The sequence below is a fragment of the Raphanus sativus genome, chromosome 2 (assembly GCF_000801105.2).
Source record: "Raphanus sativus cultivar WK10039 chromosome 2, ASM80110v3, whole genome shotgun sequence".
Taxonomy (NCBI): Eukaryota; Viridiplantae; Streptophyta; class Magnoliopsida; order Brassicales; family Brassicaceae; genus Raphanus; species Raphanus sativus.
Window position 1 is genome coordinate 37,991,515 of NC_079512.1, and position 24,968 is coordinate 38,016,482.

Sequence of the window (24,968 nt, forward strand, 5' to 3'; positions counted from 1 at the left end):
GGTCCCCTGCCCAACTTCAATGAGTCAATTAATTGTTACATTCTGGGGAAAGCGTGACGAAGTAAACTTTATATAATGTAAACGAAAATGTACAGCTAAATAAACGAGGGGAATATTTAAAACTACAGTAATAAAACATTGAATTTAATGCATTGTGACGTCGTCTTCTTCTTGTCCCTTTCACCTTTTTATTTTCCTCACTATCTTTAGTTTAGCAGGTTTAGCTCAGCACCATTTAATTTGCTCTGGTTCTAAAGTCTATATAACAGTACTGTACACATGCAATTATCTTTGTGTTGAAGCATAAGAATTATACTGTTATATAGACTAGAACCAGAGAAAATTAACCGAAATACTTCTTAACTTTATATATTATAATATAATTCTAAAAATTCGACGTAATAGTTTGTAGCAACACTTTGTCATAATAAAAGATTATCTGAGGAGAAGTTGTAAATGATTTAATCTAAGAGGCAAAATTTATATGCAAGATTTTTATATACATCTCGCAGGGGAGCGGTTTACAGTTTTTTTTATATACAAGAGTTTTGCGAGCTTTTGCTATAACAGTACTGTTTACTCATGTTCACAAGCTGACTTCTAAGAAGGGCCACTGTTGTGAATCCATATTTTATAGGAAAAGAATAGCCTCAAAGCTATTCGAGAAAATAGTTTTTCTCCCGAAGGTATCTTATTTGAGTTCTGGCCACATTCTTTATACGCAAATTGCTATGTAACATTACTGACTGATGAGCTGATTTATTTATACTCTATGCAATAGTAGTTGCTAGTGACCGATTAGGCCGTGTATTATATGAACAAATGAGTGCGAGGAAAATTTTAGATTGATATATACAACGATACAACTATTTTATTCATCTGCTATTTAGTGGGGTTGGGAATAAAGTTCTGGTCAGTAAGATATATTTAATGTTATTAATGTGATGGTCATTAATGGTAGCAGAATGAATTTAGGGTTTATAGGAAGAATAAACAAAACACAGAAAGTCTTTGAAAGATGGGGAGAATTCGGCAGGCACAGAATAATTGGGCGACGACGACAGGTGACATGTGACGCCCATTTCACTGGTGACAAAGGTTCATTAGATAGACAAACTTTTCATTTCATGTTTTATGTAGTATAATAATATATAGTCTTAGGTCTACCTCAATACCACGTCCACTCTTTTTTTAGTAATGCATGCACCAAATGCTAAGAATTATTTTTTAAAAAATGCAACGAATTGTTAGTAAAGAGATTTCCTAGCTGTAATGAACAAGTTGATATAAAATCTCACTTAGTACATGCAATAAAAAAAATTAAGTGGTTGTAATTGAGCAAGCTGCATTTTTCTAAATTTTAATTCAATTTATTAATTTGTTTGTAATAATATACGATACTTTAATATATTTAGAAGATGTATACTATTTTGTTAATTTTATGAAATAGTATTATGTTTTGTGTTTCGAAAAACTTCACATGTACTATGATTTTTGAGGTCTTTTTTCTCAATAGAAACCCTTAATAATGAAAATGATAAAATAGCTAGGGAGTAGGGAGCCAAGTGTTGTGAACCATAAGGGAAATGTTTCCATGGCTGTGAATATTTTGGGTGGCTTGTTGTAACACTACAAAAAGTATTCTCTTCTACGTTGGGTTATACTCTCCTAGAAAAGATATAAAAAAATCCATTGGTCCAGTGGTCTCTCAAGCTGGGAGATAAACTAAAACAAAAGTCTAACCTTTAGATAGGATAGGGAAACTATGGAAACATGACCACTTATCCACTTCAGTTTTCCTAAATGATTTTGTAGATTTATATCAGAATCTTTAAACTAGTTTTTGGCGGAAATCTTCAAATCAACATTAGCTTCGCAATCGGGATAGATGGATGATACATGGCAACTTAAGATATGAACTTTTTTCTAAAAAAGTTTAAGAATGATATGAAAATTCCAATAATTTAATCTTTTTTCTTCGTGAATATTATGCTCGATATAAAATGAAAGTAACAATCAAGGAAAAATTAATAGTTACGAAAGTCAATACTACCACTAATTAGTTACAGTGAAAGATAACTATTTAATAAAAAGTTCTATAAACAAGAGTATTTTCTCGTATAGCCAACTAAATAGAAAAGTTAATTGGTCTTTTCCTGTAAAGTAAAAAGGAAATAAGCAGAAATTTAAACTCGAAAGAATCGCTTTGACTTTCTTGTGTTCCTCCTTGGTGCCAGTGTTCCTTTTCTCGAACTTGAAGACTATACAGTACCTAAGGGTGGGCATTTTATCCGTGAAATTTGATTCGATTCGTTATCCGTTACTATTCGATCCGAAAATTCCGAATATCCGTAAGCTTTCGAAGCAAAGCAAATACTAAAATTCAATATCCGTTAATATCGAAGCAAATCACAAATACTAAAATTTTGGGAAGCGAATATCCGATCCGATCCGTCAATATATAAATACATGTATATTTTGATTATATTTAAAATTTTAATTGTATAAAATTATTATTCTAACATATGATTTGACAGATTCTATTCATATTATTACTTATATAAAAATATTACATAAAAGGAAAAAAACATTTATGACAATTATAATTTTTTTCTTCAGTTTTGTGTTATTATAATTGTTAATTAAGTTTAAAATTTTACAAAATATGTAGATTCATTGTATCTTTTAATTTTTATCCTTTATATCATGCAAAAAAAAATATTTTCCAAAAAAAATTTGTATCAAATTTTTAAGATTATTTGTATTAATCAAAACAAATGAGATATCCGTAAGTATCCGCAAATATCCGCAAATATCTATTTATTTTCCGGATATCCGTTTTTCCGAATATCCGTATTTTTCCGAATCAAAGCAAATCGGAAAATTAGATATCCGTAACATTCGAAGCAAATCACAAATACCTTCAAAAACCCGGATATCCGATCCGTGCCCAGGCAGTCAGTACCTATTTTTTTCCTTTTGCGCAGACCTTGTTTGTTTAGATTTTACAATACTATGAGAAGAAATACGTACAAAAGTGATTAAATACGAAGCATAGTTAACCTTTTAGAGTCATCTATATATACAGCGATGGTATCATTTCTTCTTTTGGCAAAAAGGGTGAGTTTCAAGAATTCGTGGATTAGTTATTTTTCATAGATTGATTAGGCAATAACCAGTTTATAAATCGTTAAAAGACTGTTCAAAGGATATAATTATAAATCGTAAAAATTATGGGGCGAAAGAGTAAATAAACATTTATGCGAAAGCTAGGTCAAACGTTAAGGGAATATTCAACAGAAGCAAATGTTCCCCACAATCGCTAAACAACAATTAACAAAAAGGTATATGTACATACTATAAAGGACTTGTCTGATCTGGCTCTGAATAACATTCATTGGATTTATCTTCCTTCTCTGCCACTAGGGTATTATAGTTGGAGATCACTTCACTCAGCATTCCACTAGAGTATTACAGTTTTTTTTAGAAAGATTTTAGAGTATTATAATTCGACATTCAAGTTGAGAAAAAAAAGACAATCTGAAAAAGTTATAAATAAACGTACCATTGGCAATTTGGCATTAGCGTAGTGCGACATATCGATGATGCAGGCCTATAATTTGACTTTTTATGGTGTTAGTTCTTAGCTAACCCATTGTCAGTTGGTTTATTTAAAAGTGGAGTTCTAGAGTTTTGGTTCTTATTTTACATCTTCATTAGTATCAGGTTTGTGGCAAATGAAATATTTTCTCATGTATACTGCTAATACGGATTCGAGTAGGAAAACAATGCATTTATAGTATCAGGGTCGCTGTCGAGGTAGGCCAAACCAATTAGGAAAGAAAACACGGAATGTGAATGTAAACGTGGTTTAGGTTTCACCTTATTTCCTCTCTCATTATTTGAAAGTGTACAGTATCTAATAAGATGGATGGAAGATTATAAGGACAAAGACAAGACAACCTAAATGATGATCAACCACCTAACCCTATGATTAGTTTCCACAATTGCATGTTTTCTTTCGTTTTTCTCTTTGCAATTCTTTTTCAGGCTTTTGATTTGCATTTACGTCCTATAATGGCATCATCTCAGTGCATTGTATGAATTAGTTAGATATATCATATATGTGTGTGTGTGTTTATTAAAATAATATTAATGATTTAACAACTAAGCCACGTTTTGCAAACACTAAGCATCAAAGTGAATTTGCTGGTTGAAAACTGATGATTTTGGACATTATCAAATTTTAAATCGAAAGCAAAAAGCTATTCTACAATAAGTGAAAGCAGATTTCAACAATAAGAAAAAGAATGATCTCGTTCCACTTGCTAGGCACTCGAGTAACATAAAGACCTTTGTTTTTCTGTTTGTTCTCTGGTATTTATTTGTTCTTTGCCATTCCTTTTAGACAAATTAATAAGTTATCTCACTTTAATCAAAAAACAAAAAAAAAACCAATGAATTAGACCAAGACCTAATGAAAAGAATACTACTAACACGAAGTTCACAACTTGTAACAAAAGTAAAACAATAACACAAGTACTAACAAGAGGCTTGGATTGGTGCCTTTAGATCCTTAAGTTTCTTCAATATATATCTTGCAAGTACTTCTCTAGAGTCACCAGGTCCTTGATCCAACACACCTGGTAGACTATTAGCCTCGGCCATCGGAACAGAGAAGACTGCGTCTCTGGAGAGAACCTAAGCACTCCGGAGTCCACATAGATAGATGTTACAAGTATGATTTAATTTTTTCAATCGATCCGAAACTAGTAAAAAAAACAAACCATGAGTAAGTTTAATAATGTTAGATTTGTTGTCACTTTTCTTCCTGTTGATATACGCTTCGAACAGAACTTACGTGGATCATCACCTAAGAAAGAGAGCGATATCATGAGATGAGATCCTAAGTAAGCACCGTTTCAAGTCTTCCAATAAGCTAAATAGTATAAAAATCGAAACTTTTTAAAGAGGAAACTAACTGACCTTAAATTAAAGACACAAACAACACCGTCGAGTGTGTAAACACATAATTTTAATAATACTAAATTAACAAACGAAATTAATACACGGGCGCGTGAGGGAAAAAGGAGTAGAGAAAATCGTTGATTGACCTCTCCTCTTTCATCGTTTGTTTCACCACCAAAGAACACAATCTCCGGCGATCGGGAGAGAGAGAGAGATGAGCAGCACGGCAGGGAAGATGGTGACATCGAGATCGGAGCTGGAATTGGATCACCCAAACATCGAAGATTACCTTCCTTCAGGTTCCTCCATCAACGAGCCTCGTGGCAAGCTCCGCCTGTAAAACTTTCTTTTCTCCACCTCGAATTGGATCGTTTGTCTAGTGTTTGTTAGCACTACATGATTATTATTTTGATATTTTTGCAGGCGCGATTTGATAGACATTTCTCCAACCCTCACTGAAGCTGCTGGTGCCATTGTCGATGTAATAATGAGTTATTTACCTTTTTTATTTGATTTTATCTAAGCAAGCAATCAATCTCAAGTTCAAAGATGGTTTCTTTTGGTAGGACTCATTCACTCGGTGTTTCAAGTCGAATCCTCCGGAGCCTTGGAACTGGAACATCTACTTGTTTCCTTTATGGTGCTGTGGTGTTTTTGTTAGATACTGTCTTCTCTTTCCCTTGAGGTTTGTTTTGGTTTGGTTCGGTTCTATCTAATGGATGCATTTGTTTCATCTGAGTTGATTTGTATAAACAAAACATACGCAGGTGCATGACTTTGGCTTTTGGGTGGTTTATTTTCCTTTCAACCTTTATCCCTGTACATTCTCTCCTTAAAGGTCAGGATAGACTGAGGAAAAAGATCGAGGTTGGTTTCTCTGTTTCTTGTTTATCCTCTCTGCTTTGTTCATGTTTTGAGAATCTCTTCTCCTGTTGTTGTTACACAGAGAGTCTTGGTGGAAATGATATGCAGCTTCTTTGTCGCCTCATGGACTGGAGTTGTTAGATACCACGGTCCACGCCCTAGCATCCGTCCTAAGCAGGTCACATGTTTTCTCTTTTATGTTGGCCTCAGCTTTACATCTCCTTGTATAGTTTTGTACCTATGCTTAATTTTTTTTTTTTATGATTGGGGGTTTAAGCAGGTCTATGTTGCCAACCATACTTCGATGATTGATTTCATCGTCTTGGAGCAGATGACCGCTTTTGCTGTTATAATGCAGAAGCATCCTGGTTGGGTTGGTAAGTGAGTGAGTGAGTCTCATTTGGTTTTGTCTTTTGTGTATTATTTCGACTTTTGATTGCTTTTTTTTTAAAATACGAAGGGCTTCTGCAAAGCACAATACTAGAGAGCGTAGGATGTATCTGGTTCAATCGTTCCGAGGCAAAGGATCGTGAAATTGTCGCAAGAAAGTAAGCTTTCTTATCATCCCCTTTTTTATAAGTCTTGAATCTACTCATATTTAATCATGGGAACACGAATCCACAATCGTTCAGGTTAAGGAACCATGTTCAAGGAAGTGATAATAACCCTCTTCTCATATTTCCCGAGGGGACTTGTGTGAATAACAATTACACTGTCATGTTTAAGAAGGTACCCTTACTTTGATGTTGATTTACACTCCTATTCAATGTTAATAATAGCTTCTGAGTCGCCTCATGGCAAATGTTCTTCAGGGTGCTTTTGAATTGGACTGCACTGTTTGTCCAATCGCCATTAAATACAATAAGATCTTTGTCGACGCCTTCTGGAACAGCAGAAAGTAAGTAAGGGTGTTTTCTTTGTGACTTGCTTATCAGCTTTTTATAATACTATTCTGTTAACTTTATAGTGCATAGTTGCGATTGTAACAAGTTTTCTTCTGGTTTGCAAAGACATTTAAGTTTTTATGGAACATTTCTCTGCCTTGATAACAAAAGGTGTTGCATGCTCTTTGCAGACAATCATTCACTATGCACTTACTGCAACTCATGACATCGTGGGCTGTTGTGTGTGAAGTGTGGTACTTGGAACCCCAAACAATAAGGCCTGATGAAACAGCAATTGAGTTTGCAGAGAGGTAAATAAAACAGTATAACATGACACTCTGCGCGTTTTTAGTAGTTGGTCTAATGTATTTATAAGATCCACTTTGTTTTTATTCTCTCTCACAGGGTCAGAGACATGATATCTCATAGGGCAGGTCTCAAAAAGGTTCCTTGGGATGGATACTTGAAGTATTCGAGGCCAAGTTCCAAGCATAGTGAACGCAAGTATGTTAATTCCACAAAAACTTGTCATTATTCTTCTTCTTGACCTAAATGGAATCTCTCTCTGAGAACTTCCTGTTCGTATCTATAGTGTATGCTCGAATCCCTAACAAAACTTGATGATGATGATTTGTCTTTCTTTAAACTCACAGGCAACAGAGTTTTGCAGAGTCGATCCTGGCTAGATTGGAAGAAAAGTGAATGCAAAGATCTTATCATGTTTTTTTCTTGTTCCTTGTGTTTTATTTTTCTGTTTGTCAAAACAAACTCATAAATCTCATGTGCTTTTAGCTCTATGTTTTTCCAATACATAACATCTTGTGTACTAAAGCACATATAATGATAGGGTTATGATTCACACGTTCTTCTACTTGTGCTAGTTTCTCTGAGTGCTATGAATAGGAAAGAACTAGTAACTGAAGTTTTCTTTCATTCAGCTTTCTTGAACAACAATAATTTTGTAAACACAGAAACCCAAACATGCGTAGCAACATGAATTATTTGGAATTAGAAAAATATGATTCGAGAGTTTTCGACGAGTAAACGTCTAAAGAATGTAAAACTCTGAGGTACAAAACCAGACACCGTGGATTATACCCATATACTTTTTGGCAACAGTAGCAGCAAGGAAGTTTTGATGAACTTTGCAGAGAGGGAGGGAACAAGCAACTTTGTTAAAGGTCACTCAAGATTTGCGATGACGGCATCAACCACCTCTTGAGTAGTGCTTTGTCCACCAAGATCTTTAGTCCGGCACTTCCCATCAGAGATGACTCTCTTCACCGCTGTTTCGAGCCGGTCAGCAAATGAAGGAAACTGAAGGTGTCTTAGCATCATGGCTGATGAGAGAAGCAACGCCACTGGGTTTGCTTTGTTTTCTCTTACTATCTTGTCTTTCCCCACGTTTCCTGCTGATGCACCTTGCTCAAAGACCGCATGGTCAGCCCCAACATTTCCTGTTTTCATTTTTTTTTTAATGTCAAAAAATTTCAGAGCTGTTCCAATACTGTACCTCGAATAGGGTAATTGAAAGTGTATAATAATCACATGCTGTTTTTTTACCTCCAGGCATGACTCCGGTGCCTCCAGCAATACCAGCAGCAGTGTTTGCAACTAAATTACCATAGAGATTGGGTGTCACCTGCAAAAACATTTTAATGAATAATCCTTTTTCAAGAAAAGAAAAAAAGCAAACATCAACCAAAGATAACATAAACACAGGTTAATATAACTGAGAAAGCCTTAACAACTAGATACAACTATAAACATACCATGACGTCGAATTGTTCTGGTTTGGCTACAAGTTGCATGCAGCAGTTATCAACAATAATCTCATTGTAAGTGATGCCCGGATACTTTTTAGCGACCTCTCGGCAAGACTCCAAGAACAAACCATCAGCAAGTTTCATAATATTAGCCTTGTGCACTGCCGTCACTTTCTTCCTGTTGTTCAGGTACGCATACTCAAACGCATACTTTGCTATACGCTCCGAACAAAACTTCGTAATCACCTATAACAAGAGAAGAACAATCATGAGATCAGATCCAAGAAATAATAACCATTCAGTGGTCTTTCTCTAAGCTATGAGTCCCATAAAAATCGAAACTTTCAATTAGAAAAACTAACCTTAAAGACTCTCAACGACACCCTGAACAACCTAATGGTGTTCTCTAAAAGCTACGAGTCAATAAAAATCGAAACTTTCAATGAGGAAACTGACCTTAAAGACTCTCAACAACACCCGGAACAACCTAATGGTGTTCTCTAAGCTTCGAGTCCATAAAAATCGGATAACCTTAAAGACTCTCAATAACAACCTAATGGTGTTCTCTAAGCTTCGACCTTAGAGACTCTCAAGGTGTTGTCTAAGTTACAAGTCAATAAAAATCGAAACTTTCAATCACCTTAGACTCTCAAACAACACCAGAAACAACCTAGTGGTGTTCTCTAAGCTATGAGTCCATAAAAATCGGAACTTTCAATGACGAAACCGACCTTAATGACTCTCAAACAACACCAGGAACAACCTAATGGTATTCTCTAAGCTACAAATTCCATAAAAATCGAAACTTTGAATGAGGAAACTAACCTTAAGACTCTCAACAACACCAGGAACAACCTCATGCTCAAGCCCAGCATACTCTCCCTCAGTATTCTCCCTAATCACAACGATGTCCACGTTCTCGTGCCTCGTGGGCAAACCAGGCAAGTTAAAACAGTTGACCAGAGACGCGAACAGATCAAGCTCCTTCCTCAGCTGCACGTTGAGCGAGCTCACACCTCCTCCCACGGGTGTCTTCAGCCCTCCTTTCAGGCACACCTTGTTCTTCCTTATCGACTCCATCACCTCCGCGGGCACGCGGCTCATCTCCCCGTGGACGTCGTACTTCTCGAAGTAGATCGGCGCGTGCATCGCCTCCATCACCTGCTCCACGGCGTCGGTCACGAGAGGTCCGATCCCGTCGCCGGGGATCAGAGTCACGGCGCGTGGGGATCCGTCGCCGGGTCTTGGCATGTAGGTCACGGATCGGGTTTGGAGGAGGCATGATGAGGAGGCGTTTGAGTTTCTGGCGAGGTTCTTCAGGAGAGTCAGCGATCGACGAGACATGGTTTGAGAGCTGTGAAAGTTTGATCCTTTTTTTTGGCCTTTGAGAGCTTTGGAGGCGGACGAAAGTCGTTTATTGTATAACTTTTATGTATATTTGCACAATTGTCCCTATAATCTTCTGACCTTATGTTATATTCCTATAATTAATCCAAGAAAGGTTGCAGCACCAAAGAGTTGACCACTTGGTTTAATACTCTACTCTTGGACTGATATATATATAGCCTTTTTGATGATTGTTTCCATTTACATGAAGAAGACCTGTTTGACGTGTTGTGAAAAGTATCTGGAAAAGGATTATGCTTTAAGAATCCAAGTCTACTCAGAAAAGAACCTTCAAAAATGATCATTCCATTGACGCATATTTGCATGTTGTACCCTTCTTGTCAAGGCGGTAGTAAAAGATTTGAGGATCAGTATCCTTTCTTTGTGCCTTTTGTCTGCAGGCTTGAAAGGGTAAAGGGTTTGAAGATAGGTCAGAGATGCCAACTTGGATGACCACTAGCTAGTAGAAGAATATATTCTTCTCTCAAGACAGCTTATTTATATGACTATCATGACCTGTACATATGTGACACGTCAACTTTTTTTTCTACTTCATACTGTATTTCTATATAACTAAGCATATTTATAATCCACATATTTGCATGCTATGGCTTCTCCGGGACTGGACTCCAATGTTTCTGCATGTTGATCCCTAGAATCGCAGAGTGCCCTGTTAGACATGTTTCCAGATTTTCTTCCTACCTCTCTTTATGTCTGACTTGTTCTTGCTGCTGATGAAGGAAAAAGGGTTTAATGTTTTCATGCGTTTTAGTAACAAAAAATGAAAGTAGAACATATAAAAGATATTTCAATACGACATACTTGCAGAGTTTAAGTAGAATCCAAATGACAAATGATATACAGAAAATAAAATACATAATAAGAGCATGTTTCTTGGTATGCAATCGACTTATTATACAAAAAAAAAATCTGCTAAGCCGATGCAGAAAACCAGTACACTACAAACTCCTTGCAAAATGGCAGCACTGAAATTATGTTTACAAAACGATGCCCCTCCCCCAAAGTCCATAAAATGGTTTGTGTAATAACTAAAACACTATTAAATTAGTAGAAAGAACCTCCTTTGTGTGTTTTCAGGAACGTGCAACATTACCTGAATGCTTATTATAGCAACGGAACAGGACCGGTGCTACCAAAAGAGCCTCCCAGCTTCCCTTGAGAAGCTTCATGAACGCTAATCTTGATGGTTCGGCTCTGTGATGATCTATAAATGTCGATACATTCCTCAAGATCCGCTTCACACGTCAGAAGAACCCATTCTTTGTCATCATCCAGGTATTTAAGATCAAACGTTGCAATAATATTATTATCTATGTTAAAACGCCTAGCAATCTCTTGTTGCAACTCTCTGAACCCCCATGTTGGAAGCAAAGTAAACCGTACTTTGGCCTCGCCGAACGAGGCTTTCACTTTGGATGCCCCTCCTCCTCCAGCTCCTTTCAAGCTGCTCCTGCTACGAGGTAGATTCTTAAAAAGAGGAGGATGCTCACTGAATGCTCTGTGGCTAAGTGTTCTAGAGAGAAACTTTGTGTCCTCCTCCTGGTTCGCGGTACGGAGTCTTACTTCGCTACGAGCTCTCTTCAAGATTGCTCCAGCATTTTCAGCCATCAGGGTGGATATAGTGTTTGAGGTATTTGCAGTGTTGGTGCTTTGATTAGCTCCAGTTGAGCAGCATGTGCTTGAACCAGAGCTGTGGCTACAAGAAGAGGATGGTGGTGGTGAGGTTGGAGCCACAGCATTTCCCTGTACTGAAACACCGTTCTCGGTTAGAGGATTCTTGAAGGAAGTGCCAGTGCCAGTACCAGAACCAGATACATTATTCGGAGAGCTTAGTTCAGGGAAACTTGTGTAGAATGAGTCAAGTTGGATAGAGCCTTGAACACCTTGAACAGAGTCTATCACAAGTTGGAGTTTCTTTAACGAGTGCCCTACTTTCTTGATCTTCCTTGAAGGCCATCTTGTGATCCCATGTTGCCTGCATATTCTTTTCAATGTGGTTGGACAAACTGCAACATAATAATGAAAAAAATAGATATAAGTTTCATTGTGAATATAAAACAAACAATACAATATTTTGTTTGTAGTTATATAAATTATTAGTTTATGATTTTAATAGGATTATACATTTACATAAAATTTTCGAAAAATTATTATCTTATTATATTATCTATTTATTTTATATTTTAGATCGGTCCAACTTGAAACGGAATGAATTTATTAATTTATTGTGTGTTTATTAATATAGTTTTTATTGTAGAAGTGTTCTTACCACCAATGCTCTTGGCTGCATCTTTGAGGCTTCCTGCAAAGTATTGTCTAAGAACTTCTAAACCTATTGTCTTTTCTGTCTTTGTTCTTCTCTTTTCACCTGGTCTTCTGCTTCCTAACAGTGATTGTCCCACACCAAAAGAAGCTGAATCAAAACCTGAGTTTGAAGCCTTCTGAAACTGATCAGCATCTGATAGAAAGCTACTGTGATTGTTGTTGTTGTTGTCCCAGCCAGATGTCAGCATGAACTCTTCTTTCGGCTCTTCTTTCTGGTACTCCCACGAAAGCGACACTCCTTTACCCTTCTCGTTAGCATTTATCATGTGGGAGATCCATGAGGAGTCTTCCTGAGAGATCTCTTCCAAAGGCAATGGTTTCATACTCTCTCCCGTCTCTGCATCAACACGTAGTGTGTTCTCTGAGAATAGTAGCTCCTCTCTAACGGGAAACACAACTTCAAGCTCCATCTCTTTGTCAATGACAAGATGCAAGCTCCTGAAATCCTGCTGGAGCGTCACAGACAGTGACTTGAGCGTTTCCTGTTGCGCTTCGGTGTCAAGGCAGCTTTTAGGAAAGAAAAACTCCAACACAAACTCAACCGAACCATTGAATTTGTTTTTCAAAGGGACCGCTAAAGCGGCGTGCAGGCCAGAGATCTTAGCGTGGTGTGCAAGAGGGTAGTTTGTCTTGCTGAAAGTAGTTACTTCGGGTACGAAGAACAGTTTGGTCGCTTTGAACGCTTTGCCCACAATGCCTTCACCTTGAAGGAGATGGTGTTCAGAGCATGCCTCTTGGAAGTTATGACTCTGTTGGTCTAGGACAAAGCATGCAGAATCTAGAGTTGAAACACACTCTGAGAAGTTCTCATCAGAATGTCTGGATCCACCTCTGCCTTGCCTAGCGCAAGGCGCCCACGTTAAGGCTAGAGGCAGATCATATGATCTGCAGACTGATGTCAGAAAGACTGATACCTCAGGTATTACAGCACTGTAGAAATGTTTGTAGGCTTGCAGAAACTGAAACAAAGAATATATGATATTTTAGCAACACAAAGTTAACAAATGATTTGGTTTATGTATAACATTTTTGACACACACACACACCTCGCTGCTTGGAGATTGCAAGTTCGCTGAGCTTCTTAGATTAACAGCCTGCAAACAAAACACAGAAGAACTATAACAATACACAAACCAAAGCGTCCAAGATTGTAGGTGGGAGTAAAGGAAGAGAAATAAAACCTCAAGAGCTTTACAGATATTCTCAAGTTCAGGTCTGTAATTCATCTTCTGAGTAGTTGTAACAATCTCAACAACACCCAAACAAGTCCCACTACCACTTTCAAACACAGGGAGGGCTAATGAACCACGAACATCACATCTCTGTGCTTCTTTGATGCGTGGATACTCTTCACTTCTGAAGAACCGGACATCAGGTGTCCACTCAGGTAGCTTCCCGAGGAAGACACGGCCAGGGAGACCTACAGACTCCTTGGAGTCCTCATCAGCCAAGAAGTTATAAGACACTGAGACATCTCTGTATCTTTTAAGGCTAGAGTATTTTGGGTTGAAGAAGTGTGGCTGCTCCGAAGTGGTAAGGAAGTTCTTGCCCTCCTGTTGAATTGGCACCCATATCTGTATGAGGAAGTCTTTCTCCTGCACCTCAAGACCGTTTATAGCTTGTACCAGTCTATCTTTCACAGATGAAGAAGGGCCTTGTCTTGTTCTTGGAGCTATCCAATATCTTCTGCCTCTCTCGGTTTCTTCAAGGAGAAACTTCTCTGCTTGTGCAGAACTCATAGCTGCAGACTGGTCAAAAGGTACTTGAGTCATCGGCTGGTTGGTGAGAGCTTCGGTCTTGAGAAAACCTGGTGTTATTGGAGGAAACTTTCTCCCTGTATCTGCGTTGGAGATATGATCCTGAGAAGGGGTCTCAGAAAATTGATAGCCATAAGGGAAAGAGTTGTTGTTGTTGTTGTTGTTGTTCAAGTTGATAGAGTTAGGAGCTGGTTGTCCAGCCGTATGCCTTAAGCTCTTACCATCTGTTGTCTCAAGCCAACATCCATCAAAGAAGAGTTCTTCCATGAAATCCATATCCATAGCCGTCTCAGGGAATGCACCAAAGCTAGGATTGGGTAAGAAACCACCATCTCCACCACCGCCACTACCTTCCATATAAATAGAATCTCTTCTTTCTTTCTTCCTTTCTTTCTTTCTTTCTACAACTCAGTCTTGAATCCACCAGAAGCTTAACAAAACTTCTCAACTTTCTCAGAGACTTGTTCTACATGAACCCGCAAGAACAAGCTTCTTTGAGGTGTGTATATGACCTATATCTGCAGTTAAAGGTTACAGAAAAATGATCAAACCCCAACACAAGAAGAAGGAAGAAGGATAAAAGCAAAACTCAGTCTTTGTCAACTCCAAGATCAAAGGTGCATATCAACATGTATATAATAGACTTTAAGAGAGGGTTGTGAGATCACACAGAGAAGGCTATAAAAATATAAAAGCTAGAGAGAGTTGACTTGAAATCAGGTACTAACATCAGCTTCAAGTACAATATTCCCCAATAGACATGGAAACTCCAAGAGGGCCAATTATTGAGCCCTTTAAAGACAAATTCAATGAAATGTTCAGCAGCCAGTAAATGCCACACAGAAGAGGAAAAAAAAAAGATGATGGAATTTATCAATTAAGAATCTAATGCTTCATGACATCACTTTCCAAAGAACAAAAAAAAAGAGAGAAAATCTTGTGATGCTCCATGACAAAAGTATCCAAAGAAACAAAGCAATCTTCCAACAAAACCCCATAAATAGTTAGTAACTACAAAACCCACAAATAGAAGGGAAAAGAAAATCAAACTTACAATTTATCTAGATTTCTTGAGAATAGTAGAGAGATTTCAAGAAATAAAGGAAGAAGTTGACTTTGGGTGGGTTGCAAACACTTGTATGAAGTAAAAATACTGACAGAAAACAAAAGATTTAGTTTGCTCTGTTTTCAGTTAGAAAGAGGTTGTTTGGTCTCTGTTTATTCGTACACAACACACTACACATAAATGATGAAAAGATTCTGAAGGAAAACCAAAAATAAAAAGCTGTGAAAATTCTTTTGCTCAAATAGATGATAATATCATCACCACTTCTTTTTTATCTCTCTTTCTTTCTTTCTTTCTGGACACAAGTAGGTGATGAAGGGTTATACTCACTCTAATTTAATCTCACCATGTGGGCGTGCAGAATCTTTCATGAAGTGGACCACGTTTTATATCATCCAATAAGATCTCTCTACTGTTTTCTCACCTGCGGTAAAAAAAAGAAAGAATGATCTTTATTTTCTCTGTTTTTATTCTGCAAAAAAAAAGAATGAAGTTGAAGTCGTGGTTTCTAAGAGCTGAGATGTTATGATTGGTCTCTCTTAATAATGTAGTTGGTGATCTCTTGTTGAGATTCTTTTGCCTCGTCCAAATTTGCAAATTAGTATATTTTATTATTAATAAATTAGATAATAATAAATTATGATTACGTAAGCAGCAGATGTGTACTTTGTTCTGTTCCGTTGGTTAAACTGTGATCTCTATCAATGAAAGAGGGTGAAAGATTCTTGCAGACAATGTCTGTCATGTTGAACAGGTTTCATTAATAATTTTGACCTTCAAGATTCTTTCTTTAACTTCTCATAAAAACAATAATCCCTTGTGACCTCAGCCCTAGTTTTATAGTTTTTTAGTTGTTTGCTAAAAGTTTGAAATTTTCTTAAAATGCCCTTTGCATAAATAATGGGTCTTTATTACCTCTCTCTAATTTGGTTTCAGAATTTTCCGTGGTGTCACATTATATTTATGCTATGTATACACATGGATTTATACAAGGGTTGAAATTAAATAACTACGCAGGAGTCGTTCTTATTCTATAGGATTAAGTTTTGTATTGATTTCAGTACCAACAGGTTAAACTATGTTATATATATTCATTAAAAATTTAAACTTTGATGCTTTTCTTAAAGTTAATTTCACGCTTTTGAATGACCTCCATGTGAGTCCGATCATGGAATAAGATAGTGAAATAGGTAGTTTTCTTCTAACTATATAATGATTCGTTCACTAGCTGATTACTGATTTAATTTAATTTCTAGTTTCTATGATAAAAGATAAATCATATGCTTCCTTGCAAAAAATATATTGAAGTCGGTTTTCACTTTGTTCCTTACCATAAGAAAAGGCCAACTCTAATTAGTGTAATACTGTGGCCAAGAACTAATCACTAAGAAATAGTGTCTTAATTTAGTTGGTAATCAAACACAAAATCTATAGAACGATAAACAACAATTTGATCGTTTGTAAACGAAAAAGGGCATTTCGTTTGAAGAATTCAATATTTTACGGGTCTTCCTTTACATTATAAGTATTCGAAAGTGTATATATAATAACTTTTTCAAAAATAAATTCCTTACACTTTTAAATATCAAGAGTTTGTATTTTATGAAGAGTTTTGAGAAGACAACCTATTCTCTATGCTATTACCCCCCCCCCCCCCCCCCCCCTTAATTAACTGGAGTTATGAGTGGACATGGATCGAATAGTATCACATTTTCGGTATTTGTGATTTGCTTTGTATTTAACGGATATCTGATTTTTCAGATTTGGTTTGCTTCGAAAAAATACAGATATTCGAAGAATTAGATATCCAAAATTTTTATAGATATTTACGGATATTTGCAATATCTACTTTGTTCAATAAAAGTAAATGTATAAAATATACAAATGTTTTTTCTATTTTCTACATAATCTAACATATCAAATAAAATTAATGAAACTATATGTCTAATAGATTTCTAAAATTAATAAATTTTCTTACAACTAAACTAAAGTTTTTAGAAAATTGTAGTTTTCTATACAGATTTTTATTCTTTCCTTGACTTGATATTTTATAAATAATTTTTATAAAATAAATAAAATTATATGTTAATTATGTAAATATATATTTAAAACTTTATATTTAATTATAGATATGCATATGTGTATAAAAGTCTGAGCAAATTGGATATCCATCTCTAATTTTTTTAGTATTTGTGATTTACTTTATTCTTAATGGATATTGATTTATTAGTATTTACTTTGTTTCAAAGATTTATGGATATCCGAATTTTTCGGATTGAATCTAAACGGATAGCGAATCGAATCAAATTTAACGGATAAAATGTGTAGTCCTAATTAATGGGATAGATTTCGTGAAAAACTTTTGGAAATAAAAAGTAGTCATGTGATACTAGGCATAAGAAAAATCCGTCTTTGCCTAATATTATATGACATTCAAAATATCACTTACAAGATTTCGACAATGTACAAATTAAGGTCACTCAACTTTGGATTGTATGTTTTTTTTAAGAATCAAACAAAGTTTCGGGAAAAACAAAATTTGATCTTAACTTTGATAGCAATTTTATATTAATTTCCCCTTACAAAAACTTGTTTGTGTGGTAGCTGGGCATTGGATTCTTCTACTATAAGAAGAAGAAAAAAAAATTAATTGTTGAGCATATTAAATAGGAGAAGATATCATGTTGAAACAAACACACAGAAATTAAAGCGATTGTGAAGGAATACTCGTGTGGAGAAGTAGATACTTAATCCAGAACTTGGCAGGGGATTGTTTACAGTGTAAACAGAAAATATCTAAGAAACACGAATGCTAACTAGATCAAAAGACGCAGAACTCTTGTAAAATAACCACATACGTACAAACTTCTGTTTGGGTATAATGTACGTATAAGTAGATCCCTGAGACTTCAACAAGTACTTTGAGAATTTCAACATTATGTCTCGATCCAAGTCCAAAACTATACGGCAAATCCATCCTCCAATCCAGTTTTATACACCAGTTTATCAATTATAAAGATCATCCATGAGAGAATCATGAGTATGTATTGTATATTATAGAATAAATATAAAAGTAATCGCCAAAGAGCCAGACTCTTAAGGTTGGTTAAGTTAAGCCACTTTGCTCCAAAAAGTAAGGATCAAACGGCTCACAGTGATCTGAGGAGCCACCGTCCCTTCCTCATCGTCCGATCCCCGGCTCGCCGCATCCAAGACGTGACTTAATAAAATGGTCATTTACTATATGACCTCTCTTACTTTAATCTCCATTGATCAGTTGGAATCCTTGTGTTTATGACCACTTATAAGTTCTCTCGTACATACTTTATTATTGATATACTAATTATAAGAAATATATTGTCGTGCACGAAAGCTCTCTCTATTTTTATCAATAAAATAAAACAGCACCCAAATTATCTTACTGGAATTCTTTGTCTGAATCCGGCAGACCCTACACATGTCGCTTTTCTTGAAACACTAGTTTCACTCCTTAATTACACGATTTAACCTCGTTAATTATTAGTTAAGACTTAGTCGGAAGACTTTGATAATTATATTAACAAATATATCAAAACTATGAACGTCATGTGTTGTATATAAGTATATATGTGTATGTACATGCAAACTTGTTGACATAAATTTGCAAGTGGCGCTAAATCTGTAAGGGAAATGTTAATTAGTATGTAAATGCTTTTTTTTTTTGTCTACAATCACAAGTACTGCTTGTTTTAAAGATAATAAAATAACATAAATATAGTATTATTGTGTAGGAAAGCCAGCGATAATGGAAGATGATGTCACGCTGTTTAATGACTTTTTAAATGAAAGCCAAGTGATTAAATATTTGCTTTGTCTCGCCACCCCCTGTGGCATCACACTAGAAGTTAACTAGTAAATTGTTATGTAATTACAATTTGCAATTTTCTGATTTCCAAAAAAGTTTGCTTAGGTGTAAAGCTTGGATTAATATATAAATTAATCCCGCTCAAGAATCCACTGAATATATTTTGATTAGTCTAGTTAATTATGGTGCAATATATTTATATAAAATAACATTTTATATAAATAATTATATATCTGTTTATCTTAAAAATCATAATGACGTGCTTACCACATGTATATATACTCTACCGTATATATCTTGTACTGACAGCTTTCTAATCTTATGACCTTGATTACTTTTCATTTCTGATCTGAATTTAATTAATAAATTACAGTTTGCAGTACTTAAAGACATGATGTTTAGTCAAAAATAGTATATGTAATAAAAAAGTGATATTTAGATTTCATTTTTTTTAGATTTCATATTTCGTTTATATATATTATGAAGATAAAACAACATCGTATTACAGATCAGCAAGCATCAGCAATCATGGATCCTCAAATTTCACCATATCTATCACACATTTTCTTATGAAGTCATCCCAATTAATGTGTACGGATTATATAATAGTATTCAGTTGTAGTAGTGATTTAGAATACTAATTTTACAAAATAGAATATCATCTTTGTTTTTTATTTCATACACAAAGCTTATTGCGTATTAGAGAGTACAGTACTACAAATCATCATGCGCTTTTCTCATTTTCTATGAAGCATATGGGTAAAGCCTGGTTATCATAATATTCAAATAATTTTTCGTTAGAGTGCAAAGTCTTAGCAATGATTTTTTTTTCATAAATAACTCTCCCTTAAATTAATCAGTAAATAGGCTTATTGTAAATATCTCGAAATAAATATTTTCTATGTAGGCAAAATCGAATTGTAAGACGTTTTTTAAGTTTCACTGCTATAGCCTATACATATTAATCAGTAGATAGGCTTATTGTAAATATCTCGAAATAAATATTTTCTATATAGGCAGAGGCGAATTGTAAGACGTTTTCTAAGTTCACTGCTATAGGCCATACATTAACGCGTGTCAAATGACTGATTCTAAATAAATAAATATACTTTTTGTCAAAAATAAATAAATATATTTATGAGATATATTTAGCCGATTTTTTCTTTTAAAACTAGTTTTCAGCATAGTGCACAATTTTGTGATGGGAATTTGCTTATCAAAAATGCAAAGAACGTGCAAGGAGATAAATCGGTCAACTTCATCTTACGTAAGCCTTCATATCTAACATTTTTAAACATACATAAACAATTTGACAACATATAAATATTATGATGCAGATGTTGTATTTTTTTTTGTCAACATGATGCAGATGTAGACATATGAAAATGAATCAAATACGTATGTGAGCAATTTTACAATATTTTTCTCACGCGCGTATAATTTGCACGAGCCAGTAGGGATTAATCAAGAGCTATATATATGTGGAGATTAATCGTTGATTCATGCGCATAAGGAATTTAGTTTTGATAATACTGCAATTACCAATTACACGAAATATGTTTTAGTAGATTTTTAAAGAAAATTTCAGAAGAAGATTCTTGTTGTTGTTTTAATGAATTTATATATACCAACATGCATCGCTGTAAACGATGCAAACGATGAGTAAATGTTATAAAAAAGAGTTCGTAGTTGAAAATTCACGAAGGTTGTGTGTCGCACTAGCTTGAAGGACAGTTGATTAAATATTTGTTTAGCAGCTTCAAGAAGATTAATAGAAAACTGTCTCGGATTAGGGTTCGTGCATGTTGTAATCAGTTCCGCGTGCTTACCTATAATGCATCTGAATCTTCAGATTACTAGTAATAGTTTTTTATAAGATTCAATTATATAATGTCAAAGCTGTTATCTTGACACTAACTTCTTTAATTAGCGGAAAAGATTTTAATCGATATATTGTGTATAGTGCCGATCGTGGTAGGTTTGAGATCACGTCAAACAACAAAACTTGGCAAAGAATATTACGAAGTAAGCTTTTGCGAATAATTTTGTTATAAGCAAGAGTTAAACATATTTATATATTAAGCGTATTAAGCCTTTTGATCCTAATTGTGTGTTTCTTTTCATTGGGCCTTCGGGCTTAGGGGGTAAAACCATGGCTATATGGGCTTGTAATATTTTATTTCTTTTCTGCATTTTTAATATGAAAGCTAAGTTCAAAAAAAAAAACATTCAACAACATATCATCCTAGATACATTAGAAGCAAACATCCAATATAAATATATAACTATAGATATATACATTTACTAATTAAAGTCCCAACCTAAGATCTAATGAACACCCTGATATGTCGACCGAAGTAGAGAGATCATGTGTTGTTACAGGAACATTCAGATCCAACGCACCAACGAACATTGTCTCATCTTCCCTCTCCCAGCAGTGGAATCTCATATGACCTCTTAAAGCCTGACCACTGGAGTACACTCGATAACATATATTACACTTATGATGCTCATCTTGGTTACTAGTCACGGTTACTGGACCACCGTTTACGTTTCTGATTGCGAAACATCCTTTAACGTTCTTGTGACTCGCTCTGTGTCCTCCTAAAGCCTGATGCGATCCAAACACTTTCTTGCATCCTCCACACTCGAACCGCTCACCACTAGTACTTGATGATAATGGCGCGGCTTCAGACAGCATTAGGAGATAAGAAGCAACTTCATAGTCTTCCTCCGACATGAGTGAGACCAGATTTGCTGATCTCTGGCTTAGATGTTTTGATGATAAAGCCGGGGTGAGGCGGCCACGGTGGTTAGGAGGAGGATTGATGCCACGCCATTGACGCTCAGGGTGACATCTCATGTGTCCAAAAAGAGCTTTCGGAGACCAGAACGTTTTGCCACATTCGGTACACGGACGTGTGATCTTGGGAGCATTTGGGTCCGGCTTTTTGGTGTATTTTGGTTTTGGTGAAGAGCTAGAGGGTAATGCAACGGTTTTGGTGCGTTTCTTTCTAGGGCTCTGATGGTAACTTGGAGATAAAGCAAGTTGGAGATTTGGATTAGGGAAGATAGGGATGATTGCGTTAGAAGCAGGAGGAAATTGATTGCGAATCATTGTGTGATCAACGTAGAGAAATTAACTGGAGAAAAGAGAAACAAAACAAAAAAAAAGTAAGAAGTGAGAGAAAGGACTGCTTTAGTAGAAGAAGGAGACGGTTACGTGGACAGGGAGTTATGGAGGAACAGGGAGACAGTTAACTTCAGTTGAGGGACATAGCGGTTTTCTGTAAGGAAAGACTTATCCTTTTGCAGTTTTTGAAACCACTTTTTTGTCTTATTTCCGTTCAGTTTTGCTTCTTCAGTTATAGCCCAAAAAATCATCACAACATATATTCAAATAACTTCCTTTTTTAAACCAAAAAAGTATTAACAATCGATATTCCCACAGACCAAATAACAATTTGAGGTAAGACTGTGAGAAGAAGACCTTTGGAATCACTGGCCGATACTCCCCAAGAGTCTTTCTACAGCAGCGTTAACGTTGCCGTTGGTTGCACGCAACGCCCTAATGTTCTCTGCTCTGTCAAAGAAACCCATTTCCTCTAGCTGTTGCAATTGTGTGGCGTATAGCTCCTCAGAAGGTACTGAAACCACAAAACAAAACAAAACACACATTTCAATAGAAAACCATCTCAAGTGTAGACTACATTTCAAAGAAACGGGTCCAGAGAAACTGCAATCTCACCACTAGACTGGTTCGCACCACTTAAGCCACCAGCAGCACCAAGACTGCCAAACATATTCATCAATGAAGCGAGTCCCCCGTTATTCCTTGTGCCTTAAACAACCATTTGCGTATTAACAACATTCAATCCATTAACTGCAGAAGAAAACATATATGCAAAGACAGACATAGAAGGGACTAATGAGGACAGAAAGTGATAAGGCCTGTGAATTTTAGTTTCCAAGAGTACCTGTGGTGGCACCTGTTTGCCCTGGAGCCCTACATAAAAGATTGATCAGCATAAAAACAGTGATAACAATGTCAAAAATATTTTAACTGTTTTAGCTGATCATTTGAACATGAAGCAACTCAAATACAAAGGGACAATGTTACTTCTCAATTACGTTTAAGAAGCCAATAAATAGCAAAGGGAATTCTCACTTACTGTCTGGCCGTACTCCAGTTTCCAGATAAAAGTGATTGCTGAAGACTCATCATTTGCTACGGACAAAAACATTTCCACAAACATTAGGCTGGAGAAACTCCTTCACATTGAAATAACTTACAGATCCAAAAAAAAAAACTTTTGTGAAGAGTGACCATATGCATAAACACAGTAGAGGTAAATGTGAGGAGATTGAATAGACCTGCATTGTGTCTGGAGAGCTAAGCATACGAAGGAACTCTGGATTCTGCATCATTTCCCTCACCCGAGGACTTGAATCCATCAAGCTTCGAAGTTGTGGGTTGAGACTCATCATCTGGAATTGAAAAGATGATACTGAGACCACGTAATCAACTACAAACCAAAGGCCTAAAATCATATTAATCAAGGCCATTACCTGATTCATGTATTGTGGATCGGAAAGTAAGCTTCGCATCATCTGTGACATGGCTGGATTTTGCAAAAACTGGTTCGTTTGCGAGGCATCTGGAGTAGCACCAACCGTTGGATCCCCACCTAGCATGCCTAGTCCACCAAGACCAGCAATGCCACCAATGACAGGGGCTCCAACATCCCAACCTGAATTCGTCCTTCCACGCCTAGTTGTCTGGCCTGTCAAGGGAGAGTCCAGCCAACTTTATTACATTACAAAGTGCTGACAACAAAGATGTTTACTTAACTATTAATGACAAGGAACTGTGAGAACTACAACAACCAATTACCATACCACATTGTTCCTGAACTAGTGTGGTAAACATAAGAGCGTAAGCAACACTTATAAGCTTTGCAAAGTTTCCGTTATACCCAACAAGTACTAAGCAGAAGGAAACTAAAACGAAGAGAATAATAGTTTCCATACCACCTGCAGCAACCCAAGGATTTGGAAGTGGATTTGTATTTGGCACACCATTCCCTGTCCCTGTTTCACCATTGGTATCTCTAGCTCGTGCAGCAAACGGATTAGAAACGACACCGTTTCCATCGTTCCCTGAAAACATCGAAACGTTCATCAACGGTTCCTGGACATCTTCATACATACGCCTAAGCATGTTAAACCCCTCAGGAGTAGCCTCAATGTTACTCAACGCCCTATCGTTATTCCGCGTCATCTCACGCATAAGCTCAGGGTTCCTCGCAGCTTGCAGACTCTGCCGAAGGAAGCTCGGGTCGTTGAGTATATGTCCAAGCTCAGGGTTACGATCCACAAGCTCACGCATCCGAGGGTTGCTCCTTATCAACGTCCTCAGAAGTTCAGGGTTGTTCTGAATGCTCGGTGCGTTCATCATAACAATGTTAGGGTTTTGAGCTAGTTGTTGAACCCCTCGAGTAACAACACTAGGTGAAGTAGTTTGGCTCCTAGCATTTGTAGAAGGTGCAGAGACTCGAGCCATATCAAGAGCGTGATCAGCCTGTACACCTAAGAGGTAGAGTAACAGAAGAGTAAACAATCCAAATAAGTTTTATATTTGCAAAGAAGCTTTCTTTTATTGGTTTACTTACTTAAGAGTACAAGAATCAGAGAAAAGGTTAAGTCTTTGAGGGGTTTTTTTACCATAGCTAAGGAGGGTGTGATCGTCGTCTTTGAGGATGCGTCCCTTGTAAATCAAGCGTTGTTGGTTAGCTGGGACGTCGCAGTTCTGAGCTAGTAAAGCTTTGAAAGACTCTACGGTTGATTCGAGGCTCGTCCTCACGCTAAATTTCGAGCCGTTGGAGCACCTGACGTTCACATCAACCACCTCTCCTCCGACGACGACGGTCTGTGGCTCGTTCGATTCTCCTCCTTCCCCAACCATTCCGAATTCGAGATCAAAACTATAAAATCGAGATGTAATCAAACGCTTTCAGAAGATTTAACGACGGAGACTGAAACTAACTCTCATGATCAAGGTCGGGTCGGGTCGGGTCTCTTTAACTG

General features: G+C 36.4%; 5 protein-coding genes and 1 long non-coding RNA gene across 13 annotated transcripts; 1 reads left to right on the forward strand and 5 right to left on the reverse strand.

Annotated features, from left to right (window-relative positions):
* Positions 1 to 4,441: 4,441 nt before the first annotated feature.
* On the reverse strand, positions 4,442 to 4,937 carry LOC130508273 (uncharacterized). The gene is made up of 2 exons (XR_008942786.1): positions 4,862 to 4,937; positions 4,442 to 4,769 (listed from the first exon to the last, which is right to left on the reverse strand). It is a non-coding gene; the product is annotated as an uncharacterized LOC130508273 (long non-coding RNA).
* A 93-nt stretch (positions 4,938 to 5,030) lies between these two features.
* Positions 5,031 to 7,581, forward strand: LOC108842765 (glycerol-3-phosphate acyltransferase 9). Its single transcript, XM_018615784.2, has 12 exons — positions 5,031 to 5,304; positions 5,392 to 5,449; positions 5,535 to 5,653; positions 5,736 to 5,835; positions 5,915 to 6,010; positions 6,113 to 6,209; positions 6,293 to 6,380; positions 6,465 to 6,561; positions 6,645 to 6,730; positions 6,908 to 7,027; positions 7,122 to 7,220; positions 7,370 to 7,581. The coding sequence occupies exons 1-12, from the start codon at positions 5,183 to 5,185 to the stop codon at positions 7,416 to 7,418; spliced, it is 1,131 nt and encodes a 376-aa protein (XP_018471286.1). The 5' UTR covers positions 5,031 to 5,182; the 3' UTR covers positions 7,419 to 7,581.
* Positions 7,582 to 7,630: 49 nt separating this feature from the next.
* Positions 7,631 to 9,884, reverse strand: LOC108842766 (isocitrate dehydrogenase [NAD] regulatory subunit 1, mitochondrial). The gene is made up of 4 exons (XM_018615785.2): positions 9,308 to 9,884; positions 8,489 to 8,728; positions 8,280 to 8,358; positions 7,631 to 8,173 (listed from the first exon to the last, which is right to left on the reverse strand). The coding sequence occupies exons 1-4, from the start codon at positions 9,824 to 9,826 to the stop codon at positions 7,899 to 7,901; spliced, it is 1,113 nt and encodes a 370-aa protein (XP_018471287.1). The 5' UTR covers positions 9,827 to 9,884; the 3' UTR covers positions 7,631 to 7,898.
* Positions 9,885 to 10,358: 474 nt separating this feature from the next.
* Positions 10,359 to 15,350, reverse strand: LOC108843275 (protein NLP2). 4 transcript variants are annotated; one of them, XM_018616435.2, is made up of 6 exons: positions 15,026 to 15,350; positions 13,396 to 14,489; positions 13,261 to 13,308; positions 12,159 to 13,173; positions 10,983 to 11,895; positions 10,359 to 10,596 (listed from the first exon to the last, which is right to left on the reverse strand). In XM_018616435.2, exons 2-5 carry the CDS (start codon positions 14,326 to 14,328, stop codon positions 10,994 to 10,996), a joined length of 2,898 nt encoding a protein of 965 aa, XP_018471937.1. In that variant the 5' UTR covers positions 14,329 to 14,489; positions 15,026 to 15,350; the 3' UTR covers positions 10,359 to 10,596; positions 10,983 to 10,993. The 4 variants fall into 4 exon arrangements, with proteins under 4 accessions (XP_018471937.1, XP_018471938.1, XP_018471933.1 ...); XM_018616436.2 differs by having other exon boundaries at positions 10,359 to 10,599; XM_018616431.2 differs by lacking the exon at positions 10,359 to 10,596 and having other exon boundaries at positions 10,657 to 11,895.
* Positions 15,351 to 21,070: 5,720 nt separating this feature from the next.
* LOC130508274 (zinc finger protein ZAT3-like) lies at positions 21,071 to 22,159 on the reverse strand. Its single transcript, XM_057003691.1, has one exon. It carries the CDS (start codon positions 21,997 to 21,999, stop codon positions 21,190 to 21,192), a length of 810 nt encoding a protein of 269 aa, XP_056859671.1. The 5' UTR covers positions 22,000 to 22,159; the 3' UTR covers positions 21,071 to 21,189.
* Positions 22,160 to 22,274: 115 nt separating this feature from the next.
* LOC108823830 (ubiquitin domain-containing protein DSK2a) lies at positions 22,275 to 24,951 on the reverse strand. Of its 5 annotated transcripts, none has more exons than XM_018597123.2 (8): positions 24,606 to 24,951; positions 23,916 to 24,470; positions 23,451 to 23,665; positions 23,256 to 23,369; positions 23,054 to 23,109; positions 22,859 to 22,887; positions 22,630 to 22,722; positions 22,275 to 22,528 (listed from the first exon to the last, which is right to left on the reverse strand). In XM_018597123.2, the coding sequence occupies exons 1-8, from the start codon at positions 24,844 to 24,846 to the stop codon at positions 22,380 to 22,382; spliced, it is 1,452 nt and encodes a 483-aa protein (XP_018452625.2). In that variant the 5' UTR covers positions 24,847 to 24,951; the 3' UTR covers positions 22,275 to 22,379. The 5 variants fall into 5 exon arrangements, 4 of the variants coding, with proteins under 4 accessions (XP_018452625.2, XP_018452617.2, XP_018452644.2 ...); XM_018597115.2 differs by having other exon boundaries at positions 23,913 to 24,470; XR_001945116.2 differs by having other exon boundaries at positions 22,473 to 22,528; positions 22,630 to 22,764; positions 23,913 to 24,470.
* Positions 24,952 to 24,968: the final 17 nt, after the last annotated feature.

Bases quoted from the DNA above. Each gene is read 5' to 3' on its own strand.
- LOC108842765 (XM_018615784.2), top strand. From the start codon at position 5,183: ATGAGCAGCACGGCAGGGAAGATGGTGACATCGAGATCGGAGCTGGAA. The intron at 5,836-5,914 runs GTTGGTTTCTCT...GTTGTTACACAG, and splicing joins GACTGAGGAAAAAGATCGAG to AGAGTCTTGGTGGAAATGAT. The intron at 7,028-7,121 runs GTAAATAAAACA...TCTCTCTCACAG, and splicing joins GCAATTGAGTTTGCAGAGAG to GGTCAGAGACATGATATCTC.
- LOC108823830 (XM_018597115.2), bottom strand. From the start codon at position 24,846: ATGGTTGGGGAAGGAGGAGAATCGAACGAGCCACAGACCGTCGTCGTC. The intron at 23,110-23,255 runs GTCTATTCAATC...TTTTGTCCGTAG, and splicing joins GCTCTCCAGACACAATGCAG to CAAATGATGAGTCTTCAGCA. The intron at 22,723-22,858 runs GTACTCTTGGAA...TGGTTGTTTAAG, and splicing joins GCAAACAGGTGCCACCACAG to GCACAAGGAATAACGGGGGA.
- LOC130508274 (XM_057003691.1), bottom strand. From the start codon at position 21,999: ATGATTCGCAATCAATTTCCTCCTGCTTCTAACGCAATCATCCCTATC.
- LOC108843275 (XM_018616435.2), bottom strand. From the start codon at position 14,328: ATGGAAGGTAGTGGCGGTGGTGGAGATGGTGGTTTCTTACCCAATCCT. The intron at 13,174-13,260 runs GTGTGTGTGTGT...TCTTTGTTTCAG, and splicing joins TGCAATCTCCAAGCAGCGAG to TTTCTGCAAGCCTACAAACA. The intron at 11,896-12,158 runs GTAAGAACACTT...ATTATGTTGCAG, and splicing joins TGCAGCCAAGAGCATTGGTG to TTTGTCCAACCACATTGAAA.
- LOC108842766 (XM_018615785.2), bottom strand. From the start codon at position 9,826: ATGTCTCGTCGATCGCTGACTCTCCTGAAGAACCTCGCCAGAAACTCA. The intron at 8,729-9,307 runs GTTAGTTTCCTC...CTCTTGTTATAG, and splicing joins GTGTTGTTGAGAGTCTTAAG to GTGATTACGAAGTTTTGTTC. The intron at 8,359-8,488 runs GTATGTTTATAG...ATGTTTTTGCAG, and splicing joins CAGAACAATTCGACGTCATG to GTGACACCCAATCTCTATGG.